Raw genomic sequence first — 24,463 nt, 5'->3', positions numbered from 1 at the left:
GTATATACTCTCAATTCTAATCCTTACAGAAAAAAAAATTTTTTTTTTTAGTAGGCAATTAACTTTTTTAGACTTGTGTTACAGGCTTTGTCTCATTTTTTATAGGTGTCCATTCAAATCTCAGTTCATTTCTTTAAGCCTCTGAGTTTGTCTTGTGCATGTGGGGTCAGGAGTTAGCACACCAGTTCACATACAGAAGTAGAAGAATCCTTTTTATGGCTCTCTCCCTTCCACGATTCCCCCTCACTTTAGAGGTGTGGCTGTTACATGCTTTTTCACTCTGGTTCTTCCAGCCAGAAAAATGATGGCAGGATTTCTATTATAGTTTTAGCTGCTCATGCATTTTGTGACTATGACCCACTCTCAGGGCCCACTCTCTCTCTCTTACCCATGTGCTGGTTGCTTCTATGGACTTTGACTCCCCTCCACAAGGGTCTGCATTTACTTACTCTTCAGAGTCCTCACATCGTTGTTTTTTCTATTTTGCTCAAAATTTCTAATTATCAGGATGAGAGACAGTTTACAGATCTGCTATCATCACTATTTTGCTGGAAAATTAAAATGTATTGCCTGGGTAAAAAACTACGGTAATATAATTTAAATCTATATCTGGCAAGAGGCAGTTTCTTAAACTGGGTAGTGTTCACATGATGTGTTTTATAATTACTCTATTTTTTTTTTTTTTGATGTACAATACACTTGAGAATTTTCTAAAAATGAGGTACTTTGGTCCCTCATAACCAAAACTTAAGCTCCTCACTTAACATTCACCCTGTGGAGGGGCGCCTGAGCGGGTCAGTTGGTTAAGTATCAGACACTCAATTTCAGTTCAGGTCATGATCTCAGGGTTGTAAGACTGAGAGCCACATTGGGCTTCGGGCTGAGTGTGGCATCTGCTTGAGATTCTCCTCCCTCTGCCCATCCCCGTCCCTGTCCCTGTCCCCCTATCCCTCTTGTGTGTGCATGCTCTCTTTAAAAAAAAAAAAAATTTACCCTGTGGATAATACTGTTATGACAATAGCATACCTGTAGTATTTCAATAATATATGAATGTCTCAAATTTAATAAAAAGATAATCCCATCAACTGTAAAAGTGAGTACATTCTAAGAAAATAAAGTCTTCATTTCAAAGAGGGTTCAAACAGGCAAACAATCTCCTACAGTACTTCAGTGTAGCAGAGCTCACACCTTTGAATTGATATCTTTATTCAAATCATAACTCTACCTCTAACTAGATGTGTGAACTTGGGTCAGTTACTTCAGCTTTCTGAGCTTGTTTCCTCATTGTAAAATGGACAAAATATAGTACCTACCTCTCAGGATGAAGTGAAGAGTGAAGTAAGCAATTATGAAGAACATTCAGCACACAGTGCTAAGTACCTATAAAATGTTCAGTGAAAGTTAGCTGTTATTAGTAGTGATATTTTCTTCTGAATCCCAAAGGACTTCCATTACTTATTTACTCAATTACTAATCTTCACTTGATATACTTCCACAAAAACAATTTGAGATTATGTTCCTTCACTACCAGGAAATGAACAACTTTGTACAGTTTAAAATTCAACATAATACTAAAAAGACAAGTTTTAGTTGAATGCACCCTCTAGTGGTTTCCATTATGTGCAAGTACTTGCTTCTACAAAAGAAAACCTCTTTATGAAAAGTCCCTAGTTTGCTTAGAACCTGAAGCCAGCTGGTTGAGAACATGCTATGAAGTGGATAATCATACAACTAGAAAGCTCCCTCTCTTCAAGAGCTGGAGGAATATTTTACAACTCCCCGCCACCATAAAACCTAGAACATTTGTGATATTCACCATAACAAATTCCATTATTTCTACAGCATTGACTTTAATCTTTACTCCTAAAGAAAATCAGGCCACTTCCTAGGTTGCTTTAACAAGCATTGCAGCATACTTATTCTTTGTCTAACAAAAACATACTGAGTACCAACTATGTATACCAGGTAATGGGAATACAATAAACAACTTGTTACACAATTATTATGTAATTACTAATTTGAAAAGTGTTTTGAGTAAAGACTGCCTCTAGTGTACAAGAGGGGATTGGTCTAATTTGGGTGGCAGGGGAGCAGAATAGGAAAGCTTACTTAAAAATAAAATGTAAAAAGACTTTAAGGATAAATACTTTAGCTGAAAGAAGAAAAAGTGCTGTGCAAAGACAAGAGCATATGTAAAGCCCTGAAGATTGCAGGGTACGCACAGCATTTGAGAAATTGAGGAAAGTCCCCCGGTCAAAGAAGGGGAGATTGTATAGGGAGAGACTAGTGAAGTAACTCCAACTTAAGGAGTTTGAGGTCATCTTAAAAACAATGGGAGGGGCATTTGGGTAGCTGAGTGCATCAATCGTCTGGCTCTTAATTTAGACTGACACCATGACCTCAGGATCATGAGATTGAGCCCTGCCCTGAGGTTCTGCGCTGGGCATGGAGTCTGCTGAAGATCCTCTCTCCCTCTGTTTCTCCCCCAAAGCCCTCTAAAATAAATAAGAGCTCTTAAAAGAGACAGAGAGAGAGAGAGAGAGAAGAAAAAGAGCAATGGGAAACTATGGAAGGGATTAAGGCAGAAGAGTAAAAAAAAAAAAAATTTTTTTTTAAGATTTACTTATTGACCTGAAAGGCAGAGTGAGGGAAAGAGAGCGAGCAGGAGCTGAAGGAGAAGAGAGGCAGACAGGGCTCAGGACTGGATCCCAGGACTCTTGAGATCTTGACCTGAGCAGAAACCAAGAGTCGGCACTTTACAATGGCACCTACCCAGGCACCCCTGATTTACACCTCCAAAAATTCACTTTGCTAAGAAATGGAAATGGGTGAGGGAGTGGCGTAAAAAGTAGATACCCGCACCAGCTGCCAGTGTTCCAGGTGAGATGGGATGAAACCTGGGACGAGGGAGGTGGCAGTGGAGATAAAGTGGAAAGGTCGTTAAGGGGCAAGATGGATCGACCATGATGATAGGTAGGGAAGGAGCGAAGTTGGTGAACTAAGTGATGTGACAATGCCATTGTCCTCACGAAGTACAACCGGTGGGGGTAGCTGTTTGAAAAAGATTTGAGATAATGAATTAACAAGCTAGGGTTTTCCTCTTAAAAAGAGAACTTCTTTGGCCACAAAGCGTAATTATTTCAGTTGAAGACTTAACTAGCATTAGGCAGGATGACCACCAGGCACCGCTCTCCACTCAATTGGGCCCTAAATGTCTTTTTTTTTTTTTTTATTTCTAGGAGAATGACCCACTACTACTGCGCTAAGACTTTCACCTTACATCTACCTGGAAAGCCCTTAACTCATTACCGCCCCAAACGATTTTAAAAGTACAGTTCAAAGGTCACCTTCTCCAGGCCTTCCCACACCCCCATGCTGCCGTGCAGCTCTTCTACTGAGCTGCGGGTTCCGGACAGCACGGATTAAGCACTCTTCATCTTTGTGTCCCCGTGGTGCACCGCGCACCCCTCAAACTCTAGGCGCTCCATAAATTTTTACTCAGCCGCACGCACCCGCCCAGAGAGCAACTCTAAGTAGCACACGTGCCCCGCCCCACCTTAGCCTGCCGGAAGTGACGCACTCTCGGGGACGTATTTCCGGTCCCGAGTGCGGACTCGGTCGCCGGGGGCGGGCTTCTCTGGCTGGCTAACTCAGCTGCCCTGGAGGATTCTTGCGCGGTAAGTAGTTGCGCGCGGCTGAGCGAGATAGGACCCTGGGAACCCCTCCGGCAGGTGCAGCGTATTTCTCCCGTTCGCTCCCAGGGACCCGGCGGGAAGGCGCAGAGACTGACTGCTGGGCCCCCCACAGCTCTCAACGGCAGATGGGGCTGGAGTGCCGGGATCCGAGGCCCGCCCAGGGCGCCGCCGTCGCGGGGACGGCTCTCAGCGGTCGGGTGCTAGCCGCCTGGGCTGGCGCATCCAGCCCTACCGGGACCCGGTGTCCAGTGGGCTCCCCCAACTACATCTTGATACTCAGAGCTTCCCCCTTTCCTTGTCCTCATAGGAGGGATAATGCACCTCTAGGACAGCTCCAGTCCCTACCGTGACAGTCGCAGGAGCTGCAGTGAGCCGTGTGTGTGTAGCGTCTCGCGGACTGGTTGGCTCCGCCCTTCAGCGTGTGTTTCTGGGAGGTTTCTAACCACGAGACTTGAGGTTTTTAACCCTGTTTGGTACACGGGATGCCGCCCCCAAAGGGGCGCGGCTCAGTAATTGAAAAGGATTGGAAACCACTGGGCTCGAAGTGGTTTATAGTCTGAGGAGCTAGAAGACCCAGCATCCTCACGTGACCATAAAAAAACCCTTTTGTATATGTTACGTATCAATCTGCGGGAAGGGTAGTAATGACAAACTTTGCGCCAAAAGAACAGCATTTCTGTGTACTTAATTTGCTATGCAGATTGTTTGCACTGAACTGACTCAGCAAGAAGGTGGGATGAGAGTAGCCTTGGGACTTAGAGATAGGAAACAGCCAGGAAAACTGCAGAATTTGGGAAGAGTCACTTCACTCACTGTATTACTTTGTGATTCAAATTTTACAAAGTAACTTGGTCACTTGGTTACTTCATCAAATGTTTTACAGTTTTAAGCATTTATATACGTGTTGGGTTTTTTGTTTTACCGGTGTGATAGCTCTTTTGGTAAGGGTCGATTTATTTTATAGGCATATCTGTGCCGCATATTATAAAATTAAATATACAGATATCTAAATGAAGTGTTTAAATAATCAAGGCTTTAACTTATGGGCATAATGTGATACACTGTGGATCTTTAGTGGTTTTTTTTTTTTTTTAATGGTTACTAACATCCATGCTTGTCTTAAAGCTTGATAAAGTACCACTGATGAAATCATGACCAGGTGGGCCCGAGTAACTACCACTCATAACAAGAGACCTTTGGCTGCAACATCATGGGAGGACATGAAGAAGGGGTCCTTCCAGGGAGAAAGCCAAAATCTACCAAAGAATAAACAACTTGAAGCCAAAAGGCTCTCTGTTAAAAATGATGCTCCCCAAGCAAAACACAAAAAGAACAAAAAGAAAAAGGAGTACTTAAATGAAGATGTAAATGGATTCATGGAATACCTAAGACAAAACTCACAGATAGTTCATAATGGAGAGATGATAGCAACAGACAGTGAGGAGGTAAGGGAAGAAATTGCAGTAGCTTTAAAGAAGGATAGTCGACGGGAAGGAAGAAGACTAAAAAGACAAGCAGCAAAGAAGAATGCAATGGTAAGATCATTACTTTAACTGCAATACTACTTTATATAGGTCAGAACTATTATTCATATACTCACATATGCATATTCTAACAGAATCTGATGCTCTTACATACTAGATTTATAAAGCATCTTTTTGAGGGCTAGTAATAACATTAGGACTATTTTAGCACTTCCTGTATGCTGGGTACATGATGTGATTAATTATCACAACAACACTATAAAGATAGTAGCATTAGTCTCATATGCGGAGAAAACACTGATGTATAGGCAGGTGTAAAAAAGTGCTGACAGCCACATAGCTAGTATAGTAGCGGAGATGAAATTCAAACCCAGAGCTTGTCTGACTTCAAAACCTATGTTCTTATTCCTGCCTTCCAGTAGCTTCTTTTCAAACAGACATTAAAAAAAAAAAAAAAAAAGTAAGGTGGAGGGTTAAGTGCAACAGGTTAAATATGTGTGGTTCCCTTTAATTGGAAAGGATGTTTTTTGTCTTTATGCATGAACAACTGAGGCGCAGGAATGAGATCTAATAAGAATCACACTAGTTAGTAACAGAGCAGAGTAATAAGAGTTAAGATCCCTTGAGTTTGTTCCTAGTCATTGCTCCATCCCTTCTTCATACTACTCAGAGGAATGTTGGGGGCTGCACGTTGATTTCTTTTGCCCACCCTTGGATTTTTAAACTGTCAGACGTAGGAAATGAAATACTTCATATAATTCTTTCCCTTCTCTAAGTGAATTTTCCAAGTCTTCTAGTAAGATACTACATAAAAATCAGTATTTGTTATCAATTTACACCTTCCTTTTTTTTTTTTTTTTTTATTTGACATAGAGAAATCACAAGTAGGCAGAGAGGCAGGCAGAGAGAGAGAGAGGAGGAAGCAGGCTCCCTGCTGAGCAGAGAGCCAGATGCAGGACTCCATCCTGGGTCCCCGAGATCATGTCCTGAGCTGAAGGCAGCGGCTTAACCCACTGAGCCACCCAGGTGCCCCACACCTTCATTTTTATTTGCAGGATTAGTTTTATATATAGTTGCAGATAATTATTTAGAGATAATGCTAATCAAACATTCCTTATGAATAAATATGGATAGAAAATGTAATCATTTTTATTTGGATCAGGATAGCTTTATTTAAATTGTACCATTATTTAAAAATATTTTAATTGGGATGCCTGGGTGGCTCAGTTGATTAAGCACCTGACCTGATTTGGGCTCAGGTCACAACCTCAAGGTCATGAGATCAAGCCCTATGTCAGGCTCTACAATCACTGAGGAGTCTGTCCCTCTCCCTCTGTGTCTCCCCTTGTTTGCGTGTGTTCTCTCTCTTTAAATAAATACAATCTAAAAAATTTTTTATCAAACTAATTTAACTTAAAGGTAATATAACTTAAAGATAATTTCATTGACATAGGCAGTATGATGAATTGCATAGTATTCGAAACATTTATATTGACTTTTTTTTTTAAGATTTTATTTATTTGACAGAGATCACGAGTAGGCAGAGAGGCAGGCAGAGAGAGAGAGGACAAAAAGTAGGCTTCCTTCTGAGCAGAGAGCCCGACGCGGGGCTTGATCCCAGGACACTGGGATCATGACCTGACCCGAAGGCAGAGGTTTTAACCCACTGAGCCACCCAGGCACCCCCATATTGTGACCTTTTAAGAGAAGTTTTATATTTGTAATTAAGGGAGAAAGACATTAGTTTTCAAGAAAAAAATAAATGCTTTTTATTAAAGCATATATTTTAAAAGTATGTAGTTTGTTCAGTCTGAGCATCAGTTCTTAATTGCTAATAAATTAAGATAATTTATGATGTTCACTGTCGATAGTCCCATCTATGTTAAATTTAGGATCATTCAAGAAATTTTCATTTGAAAAAAAATAAAAAGAAATTTGCATTTAGTGACTGTTGGGTTTTAAAGATGAAAACCTGGGGTGCCTGGGTGGCTCAGCTGGTTAAGCATCTGACCCACTGAGGTCATGATCACAAGGTCCTGGGATGGAGCCCTGCTTCCAGCTCCGTGTAGGGTGCCATGCTCAGCAGAGAGTCTGTTTGCCCCTCTCCCTCTGCACCACCCCCACCTCGTGCTCTCTGTCTCTCTGTCAAATAAATAAATAAAATCTAAAAAAAAAAAAAAAGGTAAAAACCTAATCAGTGAACTGTCATGTTACTAGAGACCATGTTGACTTCACCAGGACTTCTGCTCTTCTTATTATGGTGATCTAGTTTTTAGCCATTAGCTTTTCCTGAACCTGTATAAAACTGCATTTTCTTTGTTTAGACCACCTCATACTAAATGTAAAAGTTAGTGAAGACTTAAAGGGGTTCATTCTCTTCCAGTATGTTATGAAATGGAAAAAATGAGGACATAGTTGCAATATATTGTATCTTTTATCTGCCTGTTTAATTTGCTTTTTAAAAATCCTGTGCTTATTTAAAAAAAAAATTGGTAAAAAAATTTTTTTAAGATTTTATTTACTTATTTGACAAAAGGAGAGAGAGCATGAGTAGGCAGAGTGACAGGCAGAGGAAGAAGGAGAAGCAGGCTCCCCACTGAGCCAGGGAGCCCAATGCAGGATCAGTGACGGGGAGCCCAGGAGCCCAGGCCCCCAGGATCATGACCTGAGCCAAAGGCAGCCACTTAAGTGACTGAGCCACCCAGGCGCCCCTTTTTTCAAAAAAGTTTTTGAAAAAATAAACCATTTGTTGTCCAAGAAATATATATATACACACACACACACACACCTTTTTTCAGTTTATATAAAACAGTTTACATATTTTTGAGTATCCACCATATTTGATTATGACTACTGTTCTTATTCATTACAGCAAAAACTATTCTCCACATCAGTAGGTAGTATGTAAAGCAACCAAATAATTATTTAGTGTTATGTTGGAGCCAGATATTTCATGTTATAATTATTCTTTTAAAATGTATTGTGTAGGGGCGCCTGGGTGGCTGTCGTTAAGTGCCTGCCTTCAGCTCAGGTCATCCCGGGTCCTGAGATTGAGCCCCACACTGGACTCCCTGCTCAGAGGGTAGCCTGCATCTCTCTTTCCCATTCCCCCTGCTTGTGTTCCTGCTCTCGCTATCTCTTTCTCTGTCAAAAAAATTAGTATCTTAAAAAAATGTATTGTGTACATACTCTAAAAATGAAACACCTAATTCTGAGTATTAAAGAATATGCATTAAAGTTATGAAAAGTATAAGATACGTTTTTTGGTAGGAAATATAATTTGAATCATAATTTAAATGGCATCATTTGACTCAAATGTATTCAATTATATGAACTTTGTAAGTACTAGTATGAATTATGCCTGATAATTTTTATGGTCATTTTCTATTTTTCACAGAAAACTCAGTTTTTCTAGAAAAGATATCTCCTTAATGAAGTTAATAGTCCATATTTGCTTAATTCATTTAAGTAGTTTCTATGAAACCATTTTTAACTTTGTGTCTGAGATTGATGGATTTATGAATAGATGGTTTTCAGAAGTACTGAGACCCTCTCCTGGAAATGACGTTTATTGTTTAGGAATGTATGGAACAACTTTTTTCTACAGATAAAACATTGAGATTTTTTAAAAAAGAGCTAGATAACAAATGAAAGACATTTTAAAGATATTTTTGAATTCAAGAATTAATAAAGCCAGTGTAGTTTTGTAATGTGAAAACTCACATTTTGTTTTCCCAGGTATGTTTCCATTGTAGAAAACCTGGCCATGGGATTGCAGATTGCCCAGCTGCCCTTGAGAATCAAGATATGGGAACTGGAATATGTTACCGGTGTGGGTCCACAGAGCATGAAATAACCAAGTGCAAAGCCAAAGTAGACCCAGCTCTTGGTGTGTTTTCTTTCTATTGATTTTTAGTGTGGTAAATGTCAGAAGTGGGATTTTGGGGGACAGCGTTTGTCATGAGCGTGCCACTTATTATTTTGAAATTGAGATTAAATTTTAAGCTGTATAAAAAATAAGGGTTTTTTCCCCAGATTATTTAAAATAATATGAATTATATGACTTGTTCTGTACTTAGCCAACTTAACAGAAAATGTTGATCCTTACAGGTGAATTTCCTTTTGCAAAATGCTTTGTTTGTGGGGAAATGGGGCATCTATCCAGATCTTGTCCTGATAATCCCAAAGGACTCTATGCTGATGGTGAGTACCATTACCCTTATATGTCAGAAAAGGTGAATTAGAATGCAGAGTTGTGATTTAACGTCGAGTCTAAATTAGCTCTTGAATCAATTCTTGGACAAAAAACAAAACCTAAAGAACTTCAGTTTTTATCAAACTCTATTCTATGTACTGGACTTTATGTGTAATATGACATATTAATCAAGACAAAAAGCTAAAGTATATATTTTAAGCTTTTTGCTTGTTTCAGCATTATTTGTGAGAGTCTGTTATAAATACCTACTTTTAAACACAACAGAAGCAAAGGGGGTATATCTCAAGCTAATATAAGACTTTAAAAAATAGTGTTCTGGATTTAATAACAGGCTAGCATACCATTTTGGATAGATGGGCTGGTAGACACTTTTCAATATGTATAGTAATCTTTATTTCTGAATGCTTTCCTTGGGTAATCGTCTAGCGTGGGATCATGTACCGCTCTCCTCTTTAGCTCAACTAACATCTTAAGCTCCTTAAAGTCTGTGATGTCCGAAGCTTTAAGAAGGAAATTTTCTGTTACTATGAGTAAGGTGCTTATGTGCTAACTGATGCCATCAGGTTCCAGATATCTCTTGTATGACATGTCCTGGGTTGCATGGGAGAAGTCCAGTGAAAAGGCACAGCATTCAAATCAAACTGATGGGTTATAGCTCTACTACCACCACTCACTAGTGGGACTTTGGCTGAGTTCTGTTATATCTCTCAGTTCAGTTTCCTTGCCTGTTAAATGGAGATGAAAAACTATATTTCCTTGGTTCTAAGATGTACATTTTCTCACATTTTAATGTCTCTGAACTCAGAATATATCTTACCAATGGTGAGTGCCATGTAATTGGCAGGGATTTTTTTTTTCCCCCTGAGAGGTTTGTAAAATAATGATATAGCTTATATTCAGTGTCTTAGATTTGATGAATTATGGTATTGATTGAATTATGGTACTGAAGAGCTTTGAAAATTAAAATAGATTGTTCAGGGTCCCTCTCCCATTTCACTTTGGCACCTATAACAGTAAAGAAGCTAGCCCTGGAAAAGGCCCATAGGAGCCTTTCAGTTTTAAACTTATGACACAGGTCAGATGACATGACTGATGATAAAGATGGCTTTGGATGGTTATGCAAAATGAGTAGATGTTTTTTAAAAGTGCATCCAAGGAAAGAAGGGATCACAGAGAAGTGAGAATTCAGCCAGGTTTACATCTTATAATGTCACATTTCTGGGTAAGTCACTTCACAATATAAGCATGTCATGATAATGCTTGACCATTAAGTGATAGTGTTTGACCATTAAGGGAAAGATTAATTTTAGAAACTACGTGTGTGGTAATTCACAGTCCTGGAATGTTGCTTAAAGTAGGCAGACAGGCATTTTTATTAGGGTTAGGGTGCCTGACAGATAGAAGGCACTAAAACAAAAGTGAATTTGGTTCCTTTTGTAACTGATCACCCCCATCTGACCTGTACAGATGAGCAATGGCTCCTAATCTTTTTGGGGTCATTAATCATTTGATAAGAAATATGGACATCCTCCTCAACAAAATGCATCTGGACACGACTTTTGCTTACAGGTTCAACAGTTCACAAATCTTTGCCTATGTAACCACAGTTAATGATCTTCTATGCAGTGGCTCTTGGACACTCCAGAGCACAAGTACCTTCTTCCATTATCTCTCTGCCCTCTGTCCCTCTTCTCTCCTGAAGGCCAGGTGCAAGAACTAGTGGATAGGTACAGTTTAGGGCTCTGTGGGATCAAAAGGACAGAGAGTGGACTTATTATCAGGAATGGTGGCACCTACCTGTATTCCTGTTTCCACCTCCCTGTGCACTGACAAGGCTGTGAGGACCAAATAAGATATGAAAAGTGCTTTGAGACATTACAGTCCCTTGTAAGTATGAGAAGTTTTCAGTGACTTTGTTCTTTTAATAGGTGGTTGCTGTAGACTCTGTGGCTCTGTGGACCATTTTAAGAAAGATTGCCCTGAGAGTCAGAATTCAGGTGAGATCTATGGGCCTCTATTTAGAAGGCTCGATGTTATTATTCTGTGTTTTTGCTGAATTTTGTTAGTACTGAGGTACCACTAATTTTAAGACAGCCCGGTTTCTTGCTGCAATGACAGTCTAGTCATTTCTCTGTCAGGAGTAGATGCATTCGTAACTGAGCACTAGTAGCTGGTACTGTCAGGTGGGAAACGGTGACCACTAAGCCCTAGAGGACCCTCATCTTACAAAGCATCTTACTTATACACATTTTTAACTGCCAACTAATGAATTTAATAATAAAGCCAATTCTATCACCAACAGAAAAATACTGATTCACTAAGAGGAAATAAAAAATATGAAAATCACTCAATATTTTAATGATTGAGCATTCTCACAAATGGTTTGCTTCATCTATATCTGAAGGATTCAGAGCTGATTGCAAAAACAGCCAAAAATACTAAAATTTTGTTAGGTACACATCATCAGGCCAGTTGTATTTTCTTTCTAATGAAATACTGCTGTTGGTCATCAAAACTTCAAAAATGTTCACTATATGTATGTGAGGGAAGTGGAAATGATTATTGTATTAGTTTACCTGGATTGGAATGATGATAATCTTGAATGGAAGAAAGAACTACTTCCCTACTTCTTAGGGAAAAAGCACATTTCTTTTTGTCTCAAATAGTGACAGTACTACACAAAATCTGCTCATTCTTACTTCCTACCTGAACATTTCCCTTTGAAAACCCAGAGTTCTTGTTTACGGTCTTGTCTAGAAGAAGACAGTCTTTACTACATTGTAGGCAGGAGGACTGAAATGATGGAAGTGGAATTTGAATTCTCCCTCCTGGGAGGGTTGCCATTTCCCGAATGACAAGACTGACAAGCAGATGTTGTATAATTTCACAGGTGGAATCTTGTGCATTTAAAACCGATGCTTCATAAGTCATACTGTTTACAGATTCTTGGAATTCATTGACTCTATAATGATGAACTCTGGGAAAGAATGAAAGAGCTTTCTCATCAATTTGTGCATTGCAAAGCAGTTGCTGCATTTCCCTAATTGGGATGAGAAATTGCCTGCGGTACTCTGAAATCAAGGGTTATAATCAATTACAGAATGCTCACTCTCCTTTAGTGATGGAGTCTTCCCTCCTTGTGATTATTCATGTCAAAACTAGTTCCTTTGCTCAGCCAGTTCCAAACTACAGGGATGTACTTGATTACCATTTTTCTTACATTCTAACTTCCATTCCTTGACAGATCGAATGGTCACGGTTGGTCGCTTGGCAAAGGGAATGAGCGCCGACTATGAAGAAATTTTGGATGTACCTAAACCACAAAAACCCAAGACAAAGATGCCTAAAGTTGTTAATTTCTGATAATGATTAGTACTGTCATTAGTTACCACCTCATTGTTAAACATTCTGAACTGGGCCTACTTCGCAGATTGGATCTGGGCTCCCTTGGAGACCTGTGTTGTAGATACCAGTATGATCAGAGAATGGTTGCATAGTTTCCTGAGTGCTGTCCATTAAAGAGTTCTTTTATCACTGGAGAAAATCACTGGAGAAGTAGAAGACGTTAGAATTGGATTCTCTAAAAGAACATTTTTAACAGAACTTAGGTATAACTAAGTGGTTGTATGCTTGATTGTAACAATCATCTTTTTCTTAAAAACTATGTGTTAATGTGAACCACCCCTACATAAAGTTTTACTGCTTGGCATTTAGAATTGAATTTTTAGTTAGATTGTTTTCTTTGTTCAAAATACCACCTTATTATGAATTTATTAATTGCCACAAAATCCACTATATTTTTAAAATAATAAAAATTCATTTGCTATTTACTTTTTTTTCTGAATACCTGATTCTGGATTGTACTAGCCATTCTCTCTTTATGTCCAGGTACAAACCCTTTGGAAATACCATCTTTTGTGAAGTCTAGGTAAGATTAATTTTGGTTAATATTTATTTTAGTTTTGACATAAAGAAGTACAAATTATTGAGGTAAAATAGAAGAATACTTAACAGCAGCTCTTCTTTGTCCTTGATTTTTCAAGAGAGAAATTCTAGCCGAAATTTAGTTTTGGGTATTCGGCCAGAATGATGTCACTTAACAGACTGTATATTACTCTTAACAGCGTTTTGTTCACATGTTTTAGATGCGTCCAGGTGAGAATGCAACTATCACCGTAATAGAGTTAGAACACTAATCAGAGACCCATTAGCTTCTTTGATTTGATGAATACATGCATACTTAATACATATATTTCACAAGGCTTATGGCTCCCATTGTACTGTTTAATGGAATGACTCCAGTGGATTGTGTGTTTCATTTGGAATTTTACCTGATTGGATACATTTGTAACTAAAGGAAACAGCTGTGATTAGTCACTGACGCTTCAAAAGCAAAATATTTACCAAATAAGAAAAGAAACACTTTTCTCTATTTTAATGTCTGCATTACTCAACAGTGCTAGTTTTAATAGGAGCTGTTGTTTTATTTTTGATGAGAGGAAAACAGGATAGAATATAGCTCAGCCTCCCAGGAAGGAGTGCCATTTAAAAGAAATCACCCAAGTCATGCAGCTGGAAGAGGGCAGCAGTACTGTCTTAGACATTTAGTCCAAACACACCCAGATTTATTTCACCTGTCCTATGAGGTGCCAAAGACTCTGGAGAGTCAAAAGCCTCCTCAAGTGAGGCAGGCAAACATTAACTTTATTTATGCACTGCATCTTTCTCCAGTTCCTGCTGTGTTTCTGGTACTCTTTTAGGTACTTGGGATTGTGGTTGTGATGAAGACAAACAAGGTCACATGCATTCTAATGCAGCTTTAGGATGGAGGGGAGACTTGAGGGGAAAATACGTATTTGACATACCAGTGTATCAGAAAAATAATATACGAAATATTTTACTACATTTTAAAAATATTCTGTTGAGGGGCGCCTGGGTGGCTCAGTCGGTTAAGTGTCTACGTTCGGCTCAGGTCATGATCTCAGGGTCCTGGGATCAAGCCCCACATAGGGCTATTTGCTCAGCAGGGAGCCTGCTTCCCCCCTCCCTCTCCCTGCCTGCCTGCCACGACCCCTGCTTGTGCTTTCTCACTATCTCTCTCTGTGTGTCAAATAAATAAATTAAATCTTTAAAAAAATATTTTCTGTTGCATCCCCTAGGACTTCGTCATTAGCATTCTTCCATCAATCCTCTGGAAATGCCACCTCTTACAAGCTTATCTTTCACTTTTCCAAGGCTGAGTCCTAAATCCATCTGTCCTAATATCCCTGATTTCATTTCCTCCTTGGATGTTTCACCAACACCTCAAATCATTATTGCAGTAATTTTCCAAAAAAATATAAATTCAAAGACCTCCGATAGGCAGAAGTTAGAAGCATCTCCGTTACAGGAGAGGTTTGAAATTTTACCATACAAAATTTTAGTGTAATGTAACCCCTTTATTGCTAATTTTTTTGCCTTTTTTAAAATCTAAAAATATTCTCAAAAATCTACTTCTGATCTGTATAGTCATTTAAACCTGCATATCCACTCTTCTTACTGTATGTCAATGTTAATTCATAAAATTGAAGCACAGTCCAAAGTTCGTGTAAATGAAAGCCTGCTGACATAGAATAAAAGTAACCACCAGACCTAGGTTCGGGAAGTAGATGGGCTGGGGTAGGGGTAGGCAGGGGAAGCAGAGGTAGAGATTTGACCTACGGATGGCAGGATGTACCTAATTTCTTAACGCTCTAAACTCTCATGAAGAAGTCCTTCAACTCTTAAATGTTGTCCTGTAGAGGAGGCCAACTTGACATGTGCTGGTTTGTCCTAGGAGTTAAGACAAATCACAGAGTAGAATAATGAATCTTGAAGTCTGGGGAATAAAGTGCTAGTATAATGGTTATGAAAGAAAAGCTCGGTTAATACCCTCTTTCTCTGTGATATCACATTTTGCAGGTACTTTTTGTGTGTATATATAGCAATAGATACTAAATTGGTCAGCCATCTTGAATATATGTGAAATGACACTAGTAAAGTAGTTCCTATTACTGAAATTGATTGAATTCCATTATGTTTTAATGTCTTCTAATTTAAAGCTCTAAAACATGTAATACATCATGTCAGATGCTCGTGACGTACAGATATCTGCCACATATAGAATAGTCCCACACTATTAATCAACTAGCCAACTTACCATTTTTGATTTTAAAATTTTATAAAATTTTAAACAGAACACATGTTTCTCTGTAACGTAAAAATGGTTATGATCATTTTAAACTATATTTGTACCATTATATGGTCCATACAAAATTGCATATGGGCCATTTCCACTGCCCGTGCCCCCAGAAGGGAGGAAAGCCACAGATGATCTAAAACAGTGTTAAAACTCTTCTAATAATACAATCCAAATCACTGGTATTTGACCTGAGACCAATTTTATTTTTTAACCCCTTACTGCCTTTTGCTTAAGCCAAAATTAAATTATTTTGTGGCCCCAAATCTTGCCAGTTTTCAGGGCTAAGTGTACTTGGAATTAAAGGTGGGAAATAAAATTACAGGTAATTGAAAGTTTACCGTTTAAAATATGTTTATCAATCCATCCTCAGTAGCATTCTCTAAGAATTGTATACAAGAGGCTGCTGTTTCTTCAATGGATTTTGACCAGCCACCAAGATTTCCAGCAAAGTAAGGAGAGATGCTAGCAGAAATCTGGTTGAAGTATGACACCTGTCTCAAAAAGAAAATACATTATTTTAATTGTTTATTGACTGAGACTTTTCCAAAACAGTTTTGGGTTTTTTTTTTAAAGGTTTTATTTATTTGATAGTGCACAAGCAGTGGGAGTGGCAGGCAGATGGAGAAGGAAAAGCAGTCTCTGCTGAATAAGGAGCCTGATGAGGGACTCCATCCTAGGGCCCTGGGATCATGACCTGAGCAGAAGGCAGATACTTAACCCACAGAGTCACCCAGGCACTCCAAGAAAGGGAGTCAGGCAGAGATCCGAATCCAGTTGGTATAGGGGAGTCTATGGTCCTGATTTTCTGGGGATGTTCTGGAATGGAACTAAAAGGATGACCTCAGGATTCTCCTGATGTTGACACACATTACAGAATTACACTTAACTAGGAAATGTGGGTAAAAGATTTCTCTGTATCTGTAGGAGCAAATTAAGGTGCAGATGTTTCATCAAACTTACGGTACAGGAACTGCTGTCGATTGCATGGATGAGAAATCCCGCACAGATGATTTCACTTCTGATGTACTGTGGAGAAGGTGGGACTGATGGAAGAATAACGGATTTCACTGCCACCATGTAACTGTCACTGAAAAATGAAAGGACATTCTCTAAGTTATTGTGAGAAATGAAGGATAGTTGTTCGAAAACAAATTCCTGCAGTGAATTCCACTTATATAAGTAGAAGTGCAACTATGGAGACCCCTCTCCTAGATGAGGGCTCCACACATACATTCTCTATGGCTACCTTCAAGTGTAGGGAAGGGTAATAAGGGCCATAGGTGTTGTCTGCCTAAGAATTAGTTAAACTTTGCACAGTTCCACAAGGCTGGAGTCAAGTTCTAAGCATGTTTTGTTATGCCCTAATGGGTTGTAAGGACCACCCTTAACAAATGTTAACATTTTGCTGTGTATCCCTTCACAACTTTTTATAAATATATAACACTGACATTAGCAAATGCATGTACAGATTTTTGCATAAATGCATTTTATAAATATCAGCCTATAATCTGATTTTTTGCCTACCAGTAAATCTTTGGAGTTATTTCTGAATCAGTGCCTCTATAGCTGCTTCAACCTTTTTAATGATGGCATAGTACTCTGCAGTATGGCTCTACCCTAATTTATAAGACGGACCTTCAGTTTATTTTTCTACCTTTTGTCAAATAAATAAATATAGTGATATTACAATGAACATCCATGTGTGTTCCTATGCACACATGTGTGTGATTTATTTCCACAGGCCAGCTTTGACATTGGAAATTATGCCGGCCAGTTCCAAGTGTAGCCCTTAAATATCTGAGAAGCTTCTACTACTTATTTCTTTGAATTCTTAGGATACTTCTTAGAACATAGACACCATGCCCAGAGAAGTCCAATGCCCACAGAGAAGTCAGGAACAAGCACTCTAGTGAACAGCCTTAGCTGGCAGCCAGGTCTTTTAAATGTCTAGCATAATTGAGCCTTTGTAAATTCTAAACCGCTCCTGATGTTTTATTTGGCAGTCACTGCATTTTTACTGATAATGGAATATTCTAAAGGTTTGCTAACTATCAATGTGACGTGTGCATAGGAAAAGGAAAAGGGACTTCTTCAGGAATCGTGCACAGTGCTTTGCACACAGGTGGCATTTAATAAATGCCTTTTAAAAATAACTAAATGTTCATCTAGAAGAAATTCAGATGAACCTCATTCAAGACCAGAAATGCCAATATTGCCTTCCTTATTTTCATATCAACTTTTTCATTCTACTCTCTTCTACAAAACATCACTACAGCACTTGCGTTGCTCATACTCACCCATCTTTGAGAGGCTTTCTCCGTGATACAAGCACTACCAAGTCTTTGGGCTTGTCACCATTCACTACAGGACAAGTGATATGATATATCTGATCAGCTTCGCTCACCCAATCTATCACTTCACAGGACCTGTGTAAATACAACAGTGAAAGAAAGGCTACACTTTCCCACCTGCTATGAATAAGGCATTCACTTCTTCTGTTTGTTTGGAGAACTCCATTACTGAGGCCTACATTCACTCTTCTGTTCACATAACCATCCTGCCAAAGCCGGCATTATTTCTCAAAGTCTGTCTTTAGAAAGCTGTTTGGTCTGCAGGAATAATTGTGCATGTGATGGAGAGAATGGTGGCCGTGTGATTCTAAGGTCACTGCCCTCCACACTTTGCAGAAAGGCATTTATAGTTGTTTTCCACAAAATTATTTGTGAATGATAACAACATCTGAAGAGTAACGATTTACATGGACAGTCAGCAAAGAAGGACTTGTTAGATAAAGGAATATGGTATCCTGGAAAGAGCACAAAGTTCAGAGTCAAACAACCTGTCTTTGAGTCCCAAATGTACACTTCCTATCTACGTTATGTTAGACAAGTCACTTTATTTATGTTTTCATTTGTAAAATATACATAATAACGATGGGGTTGTGGTGAGGATTAAATAAAACCCAGGGGTGCCTGGGTGGCTCAGTGGATTAAAGCCTCTGCCTTCAGCTCAGGTCATGATCCCAAAGTCCTGGGATCCAGCCCCACATCGGGCTCTCTGCTCGGCGGGGAGCCTGCTTCCTCCTCTCTCTCTGCCTGCCTCTCTGCTTACTTGTGATCTCTGTCTGTGTGTCAAATAAATAAATAAAATCTTTTTTTTTTTTTAAAGATTTTTTTTAATTTATTTATCAGAGAGAGAGGGGGGGAGAGAGCGAGCACAGGCAGACAGAGTGGCAGGCAGAGGCAGAGGGAGAAGCAGGCTCCCCGCTGAGCAAGGAGCCCGATGTGGGACTCGATCCCAGGACGCTGGGATCATGACCTGAGCCGAAGGCAGCTGCTTAACCAACTGAGCCACCCAGGCGTCCCATAAATAAAATCTTTTAAAAAATTGTCTAATGCAAGGTATCAATCATAATCAAGTTTAGCCATTTTTTAAAAATATTTTATTTATTTATCTGAGAGAGAGAGAATGAGATTGAGGAGGGGGAAGAGGGTCAGAGGGAGAAGCAGCTTCCCACCGAACAGGGAGCCTGATGGGGGACTCCATCCTGGGACTCCAAGATCACGACCTGAACCTCAAAGGCTGACACTCAAACGACTGAGCCACCTGGGCCCCCAAGTTTAGCCATTTTAAAGATGAGCCTCTATCTCATCAAGATTAGGAAGTAAATGGTAATGCTTGATATAACAGGAAGCCCATCTCACCGATCCCCTCCTTCAGCAAGACGCCCAGTGAGGGCCCAGGTGCCATGGCCCCGGAGCTGGGACTCCTCGGAGGAGGAAGGGGCATGGCTTGAGTGCGGTCAGACCCAGCCGGTGCAGGCCGCAAGGTGCACAGCCTGTATACTCCAGGAAAGAGGTGAGAATGGCCGAGACTGGATTGGGTTGCAGGAGTCAGGAAGTAACAGCAGGAAGAGATGTAGGCTGATAGGAGCGGGCCCTGATCAGACAGGAAAAGCAGGAAAGAATGCCTCTGACTTCAGTATCATCCAGCTGCCCCTCAGCTTCTCACCAGGGAACGCTACTTCACCAAAAGAAGGAGGAACCCCTCATGAAATACCAAGAGAGGGAGGTGGGGAAGGACAATTTTGACAAACACTTCCTCGAGAGCAACAAAACTGTATATTAAAGTACAAGGGTGTGCAATTCAGAGCCTGATGGATCTGGGTTCCAATTCGGGTTCAGTTGCTTAGGAAAGCAATCTTGGCAAGCCCCAGAACCTTTCTCTTGTTAAGTGGAAATAATACCAAGCGTGGCGTTGTCGGTAGGATGACACCAGATGTGGATAAAGCATGTCAACTCAATAGAAATGATAAATAAAAGACTAAAATAATTTTTGTTTTTTTCTCAGTAGCATGGGATGCAGTTTTCAGTGCAGTGCAAGTTTTTAAAATATACTCTTTAACTTATAAACAATGGGTCCTATGTCGGGCAATGGAGATGGATTGCAATATGGAGGCCGCCCTTTACATGATGTCATTGAAGAAAATATTTTAAATAATTCTTACACATAATGGGGGTCCCACAAAGGTCTCTTGGTAAAGTCAGACAGGAGATGATAAGCCACATGTGCTGGTCTTTCCACGTGCTTTTCAACCCAAACAGATAAAATGTCATGCTCTTCCAGGGTATATATTTTTATCTAAAAGATAATAACAAGCAAAAAAATGAATTACAAGAGAAAAATGGATATTTCGACTTTAAAAACCACACAGAGTCATACATTGATTGTACCATCTAAGGCATCTTGACACCTGAATAGCTAATGCAGCCAGACGCTGGTAATGTTACCTCAAACGCTTGGGTGTCTAGAACTTGGACCAGGACGTTATCCTCTGCGTCCTCTAAATAATATGAGATTTGGGTTATTTAATTATTGTGCAACAAGGTCTCTCTTGAAAAATTAAAAAATGTAAGCCGTTCTCTTTTTATCTCTTTGTGATGTTTCCCTGCCTCTACCCAGCAACATCAGAGAAACAGCATTAGGCTGATAGGCAAGTCAGTGCTTCACCTCCCTCCAGGACCTCAGACACTTTCCTAAGATGTCAAGCATGCCAAGGGGACCCAGGAAGCAAGCCACCGCCTCCAGAACCAACTCAACCTTCCAAAAGGGTTGCTGAAGCACCATGCTACTTCAGCACAAAGCGTTCTTTCATTTGCAAATCACAAGGGCCCATCCTCCTGAGAGGCCAGTTCCTGGGTTTCTAATGTTGTTACTCCTTAGATAAGAGGACGCCTGTCTTGGGAGCCATTTGACATAAACAGTAACCTATCCCCTATTACTCCAAACTCTCCTGCTATTGCACTTTTGCTAATAATCAGAGATATGTGCTCAGCTAGGAACACATTTCTATCCTGCCCATTTCCTCCATCTCTTTCAGGGTGCTTTGAAGATTGTGCTGAAATGTGCCATCTTATAATCATCCCCATGGCAACAAGCTGTGAGAAGACAAACAAACAGAGGGTTAAGACTTCACTGCAGGAATCAAGCAGATGGACAAGTCAGGCTGTGAGGGAGAAAACCTTTATTTAAACATAAACATTTTCAAGAGGAGAATGAAGAAATAAGAAATTGACTAAAGGCAGCCTAGAAAGAAAAGGAGTGGCTATCTTTTTACACTATTCTACCTTCCCAATTGACCTCTGTGCCAAGACTGTCTTTAAACTAAGCACACAAAGGAGGACATGTCCTGGGCCGTGGACATGTATCAAACAGAAAGCCATGAATGAGGCTCAGCTGGTGGCAGACTCTCACCCCCAGCACAGCCATGCCTACCTTTACAGGCAGGAGTAAAAGGAGGCTCCCTGGTGTAAATCCTGAAGGAAGTCGTCTTCTCAGAACTTGGATTCCATGTGACCCTAAGTCTGGGGCCCTGTAGTCTCAGAGGAGGTAAGGGCAGGTGGCCTGGGTGAATTCCTTACCTTCTGTCCAATTTAGGCCTTGGGGCAGCCATGCTCTACACTAATGGAGTCAGGGTGGAGAGGGATAGAATCTAGGGCTGAGCACTCACTAAGGGCCGAAGTGGGGCTCCTCAAATTCCTATGTTTCAGGTCTCTGTGTACTTCAAAATGTGACCTTATTTGGAAAGAGGGTCACTGCAGGTGTGATTAGTTAAGATGAGGTTAAAGTGTAGGAGGGTGGGCCCCAATCCAGTAACGACTAATATTCTGATGAAAAGGAAATCTGGGGGCAGGCGTGCACCCAGGGAGGACCCCATATGAAGATGAAGGCAGAAATCAGGTGACACATTGACAAGCCAAGGTCCGACAGAGATTGCTTGCAAAGCAGCAGCAGCAGCAGCAGCGAGAGGAGAGGCCTAGCACAGCCTTTCCCACTTCAAGAAGAATCAAGCCTACCAACACCTTGATCTCAGACATCCAGCTTCCGTGACTACGGATAATACCTCTCTGTGGTTTAAGCCACTTGGTTTGTGGTACTGTTACAGCAGCCCAAGGAAACTGTCACAGCATTGTCCCGGGAAGCTGCTCCCCGGGTTGTAGACACAACGTTTCCTGCTTCCTGAAGCCACAGTGAACCCCAAACTGAGCAGCCACCATTAACCTCTGTCTTCACAGAGCTCACTAAACCTATCCAGCACCAAGGACGTCATTGGACGAGTGAACCGGATCTCAATCCTTCTCCCATAAGGTGAACGTAGCAGAAAGTCCTCCTCATCGCTGTGCAGTGAGAATCAGCAGCACCGATGTGGGCAAAGCTGACAAGGACGGTGGACGTCGGTGCTGATCTCTTTAAACCCTAGTATTTTAGAAAAGCCAACTTCCGCTGAGTGAAAAAAAATTCTCCAAGACCAACTCTTCAAGAGAACATGTTCTCTTTCACGCTCAGAAGAACACAGGTTAAATTCCATCTGTAACCAACTCAAACATTTTTATCACTTGGTGTCTGGCGAATTTTATTCTATGAAATGAAGCTTAAAATGAGTAAGCTTTCAATTTCTAACAATTCATAATGATACTGTTTTTTCATTCTAATAAGATTCTGTTTAATGGATTTGGATATCTTCTACAAGCAGCTGAAGAGAAAAGGATCTCATCTTAGAATTTCATACTATCTGTTTTACACTCTCTGTTGTTATTGCGACAATATTATGGGAAGGAGGACAAAATCATTTTATACAGAGGGTGGGGAGGGGAGACTAACCTTCCTAGGAGGTGCCTGGGGAATGACCCCAAGGGCTCAGGGGAAAAGAACTGGACAGCTGGGGCTCTGGGGCCGGCTGTTCCCCTGCTTCAGTGAGAAGAGTGTCCTCTGGTCTGTTTCCTGTGCTGGGTTTTGTTCCGTGGAGAAGTTTTCAAGCAGTCCTTGCCATTCTGGCTTTCATCATCATCACTCTGTCAAGTCCGTCTCCTACCCATGCTGATTCCTACCCTGAGGATCTGGCTGGAGCTGCTTACTTCCCGGACAGCCCCTTCCACCCTCCAGCATCTACATAAGCTATCTGCAAGGAGGAAAGAATCAGCCTCTCTCCAAAATTCTCTCTAAATATCTGTCTTGCTTTACTTTGGGCTGCCTAAGAGATGATCTTAATGATTTAAGTACTACCAATGCCCACTTGTTCATAAGCTACCTGAAAATCCTTTTTCTGCTGTTGCGTGGGTATGTGTGATGTTGCCAAAATAGTCTACAAGCTCCTTTAGGGTGAGGGTGCTCCCTGTATTACTTTTGTCCCTTGCATTATTACTATCAATTCTATCACTGTACCTAGAAATATGAATTACAGGAATAAGTATTACCCAATTTAATTACAAATGCCAGAAATTATATACTTTTGACATTTAACTAATTTGTATCAACAAGTATAGATTTTTTTCTTTTTTCTTTTCTTTTCTTTTTTTTTTTTGGTGGGCAGCAAAGCAAGATGTATTGAGCGATAGCAAAATAGTACAAAGTTCCACAGGAGGGAGGGGACCTGAGAGAGTTGCCCAACAATAAGTGTGGATTTTAAAACCTGGAATTAGTATGATTCACAACAGACAGCGTAAGAATTATTCAATGAAAAGATGATAGAAAAAAGAGAGCTGTATTTTAAAATCAAAACAATGTAAAAGTTTTAAAAAGTAAGAGAGAAGAGGATAGCCTAGAACTGGAAAAAATCCAAGTTTTATCATAAATATAATCTAAAGAACTGGAGGGCTTCAAGTTCAACAGAAATGATATAAGAATGTTGCTTTAATTATATTATACCTCCTAATAAGTATCTGTCCAAAAATTAAGAATATTGATGGCTCTTCTTAGACACTAACAAACACAGCATTTTTTTTTTTTTTTTTTTTTTGGTTTAGGTTTATTTTGGCCTCAAACTCCCAAAGAACTGAAGTTGTTGTTTTTTTGTTTTTTGTTTTTTTTTTAGAACTGAAGTTTTTATATATTATATGGCTTTACAAAACATGCTGTCTTTCTTCATTCCAGATGCATGTTTGCCCTTTCCAATGTTGCTTAGAAGCCAGCAAGAAGAAGATTAGTATTCTTAGAAGCAAGAAGCAGATTTCATACTAGTAAAAGAAAACAAAGCCTTGAAGCATCTTTTATGTGGGATAAAGAGAAAAAGAGCATTTTATAACACGAAGCCTATGTTTTTGCATCACTGAATTAGGCATGCATGGAAACAGAAGTGGATCCAAAGAGGGTAAAGGGAGATCTTGAAAGGACTCAGAAGTGAAGACAAAGACATAATAAAAGCCAACAACCCAGAACAAAACACTGGCAAGAGGTCAGAGTTGAAAAGAATCAGTGAAGTCGTACCTGAGTTTACTTCAATTTTAAGGTAAGTGACCATGTCATTTGTTGTCCAGACTGGGGCATGGAGGCTTTATTAGTAATCATGATA

At 40.0% G+C, this 24,463-nt stretch overlaps 2 protein-coding genes and 1 long non-coding RNA gene across 16 annotated transcripts in view; 1 reads left to right on the top strand and 2 right to left on the bottom strand.

Annotated features, from left to right (window-relative positions):
* LOC309861670 overlaps positions 1-4,813 on the bottom strand; it is a 38,383-nt gene extending 33,570 nt beyond the window's left edge. The window contains exons 1-2 of the long non-coding RNA XR_014310123.1: positions 4,041-4,813; positions 1,314-1,380 (exon numbers count right to left, since the gene is read on the bottom strand). This is a non-coding gene — a long non-coding RNA (uncharacterized lncRNA). The remainder of the gene's footprint in view (positions 1-1,313; positions 1,381-4,040) is intronic.
* Positions 3,569-24,463, top strand: part of ZCCHC9 (zinc finger CCHC-type containing 9) — a 38,241-nt gene continuing 17,346 nt past the window's right edge. For 10 of the 13 annotated variants that reach the window (XR_014310097.1, XR_014310098.1, XR_014310099.1 and 7 more), the window contains exons 1-7: positions 3,569-3,677; positions 4,821-5,230; positions 8,918-9,068; positions 9,290-9,382; positions 11,324-11,392; positions 13,284-13,323; positions 24,230-24,400. Coding sequence is in view for 1 of the 13 variants with exons in the window: in XM_082724759.1 (XP_082580885.1) it covers positions 4,847-5,230; positions 8,918-9,068; positions 9,290-9,382; positions 11,324-11,392; positions 12,640-12,758 (816 nt within the window). In the remaining 12 variants the exon portion in view is untranslated. Of the gene's footprint in view, positions 3,678-4,820; positions 5,231-8,917; positions 9,069-9,289; positions 9,383-11,323; positions 11,393-12,639; positions 13,226-13,283; positions 13,324-24,229; positions 24,401-24,463 lie in introns of those variants that run through there. The other 3 variants (XR_014310107.1, XR_014310108.1, XM_082724759.1) reach the window with 2 other exon arrangements.
* The window catches only part of ACOT12 (acyl-CoA thioesterase 12), a 49,430-nt gene continuing 38,289 nt past the window's right edge, over positions 13,323-24,463 (bottom strand). Inside the window, exons 12-16 of one of the 2 annotated variants that reach the window (XM_082724740.1) lie at positions 20,123-20,256; positions 17,913-18,041; positions 16,576-16,702; positions 15,954-16,106; positions 13,323-15,206 (exon numbers count right to left, since the gene is read on the bottom strand). In XM_082724740.1, coding sequence (XP_082580866.1) covers positions 15,957-16,106; positions 16,576-16,702; positions 17,913-18,041; positions 20,123-20,256 — 540 coding nt within the window. In that variant the 3' untranslated portion in view covers positions 13,323-15,206; positions 15,954-15,956. Of the gene's footprint in view, positions 16,107-16,575; positions 16,703-17,912; positions 18,042-20,122; positions 20,257-24,463 lie in introns of both variants that reach the window. The other variant, XM_082724739.1, reaches the window with a different exon arrangement.

This window comes from Mustela nivalis (genome assembly GCF_964662115.1).
Source record: "Mustela nivalis genome assembly, chromosome: 3".
Lineage (NCBI taxonomy): Eukaryota > Metazoa > Chordata > Mammalia > Carnivora > Mustelidae > Mustela > Mustela nivalis.
This window is presented reverse-complemented; position numbering and strand designations above follow the sequence as displayed.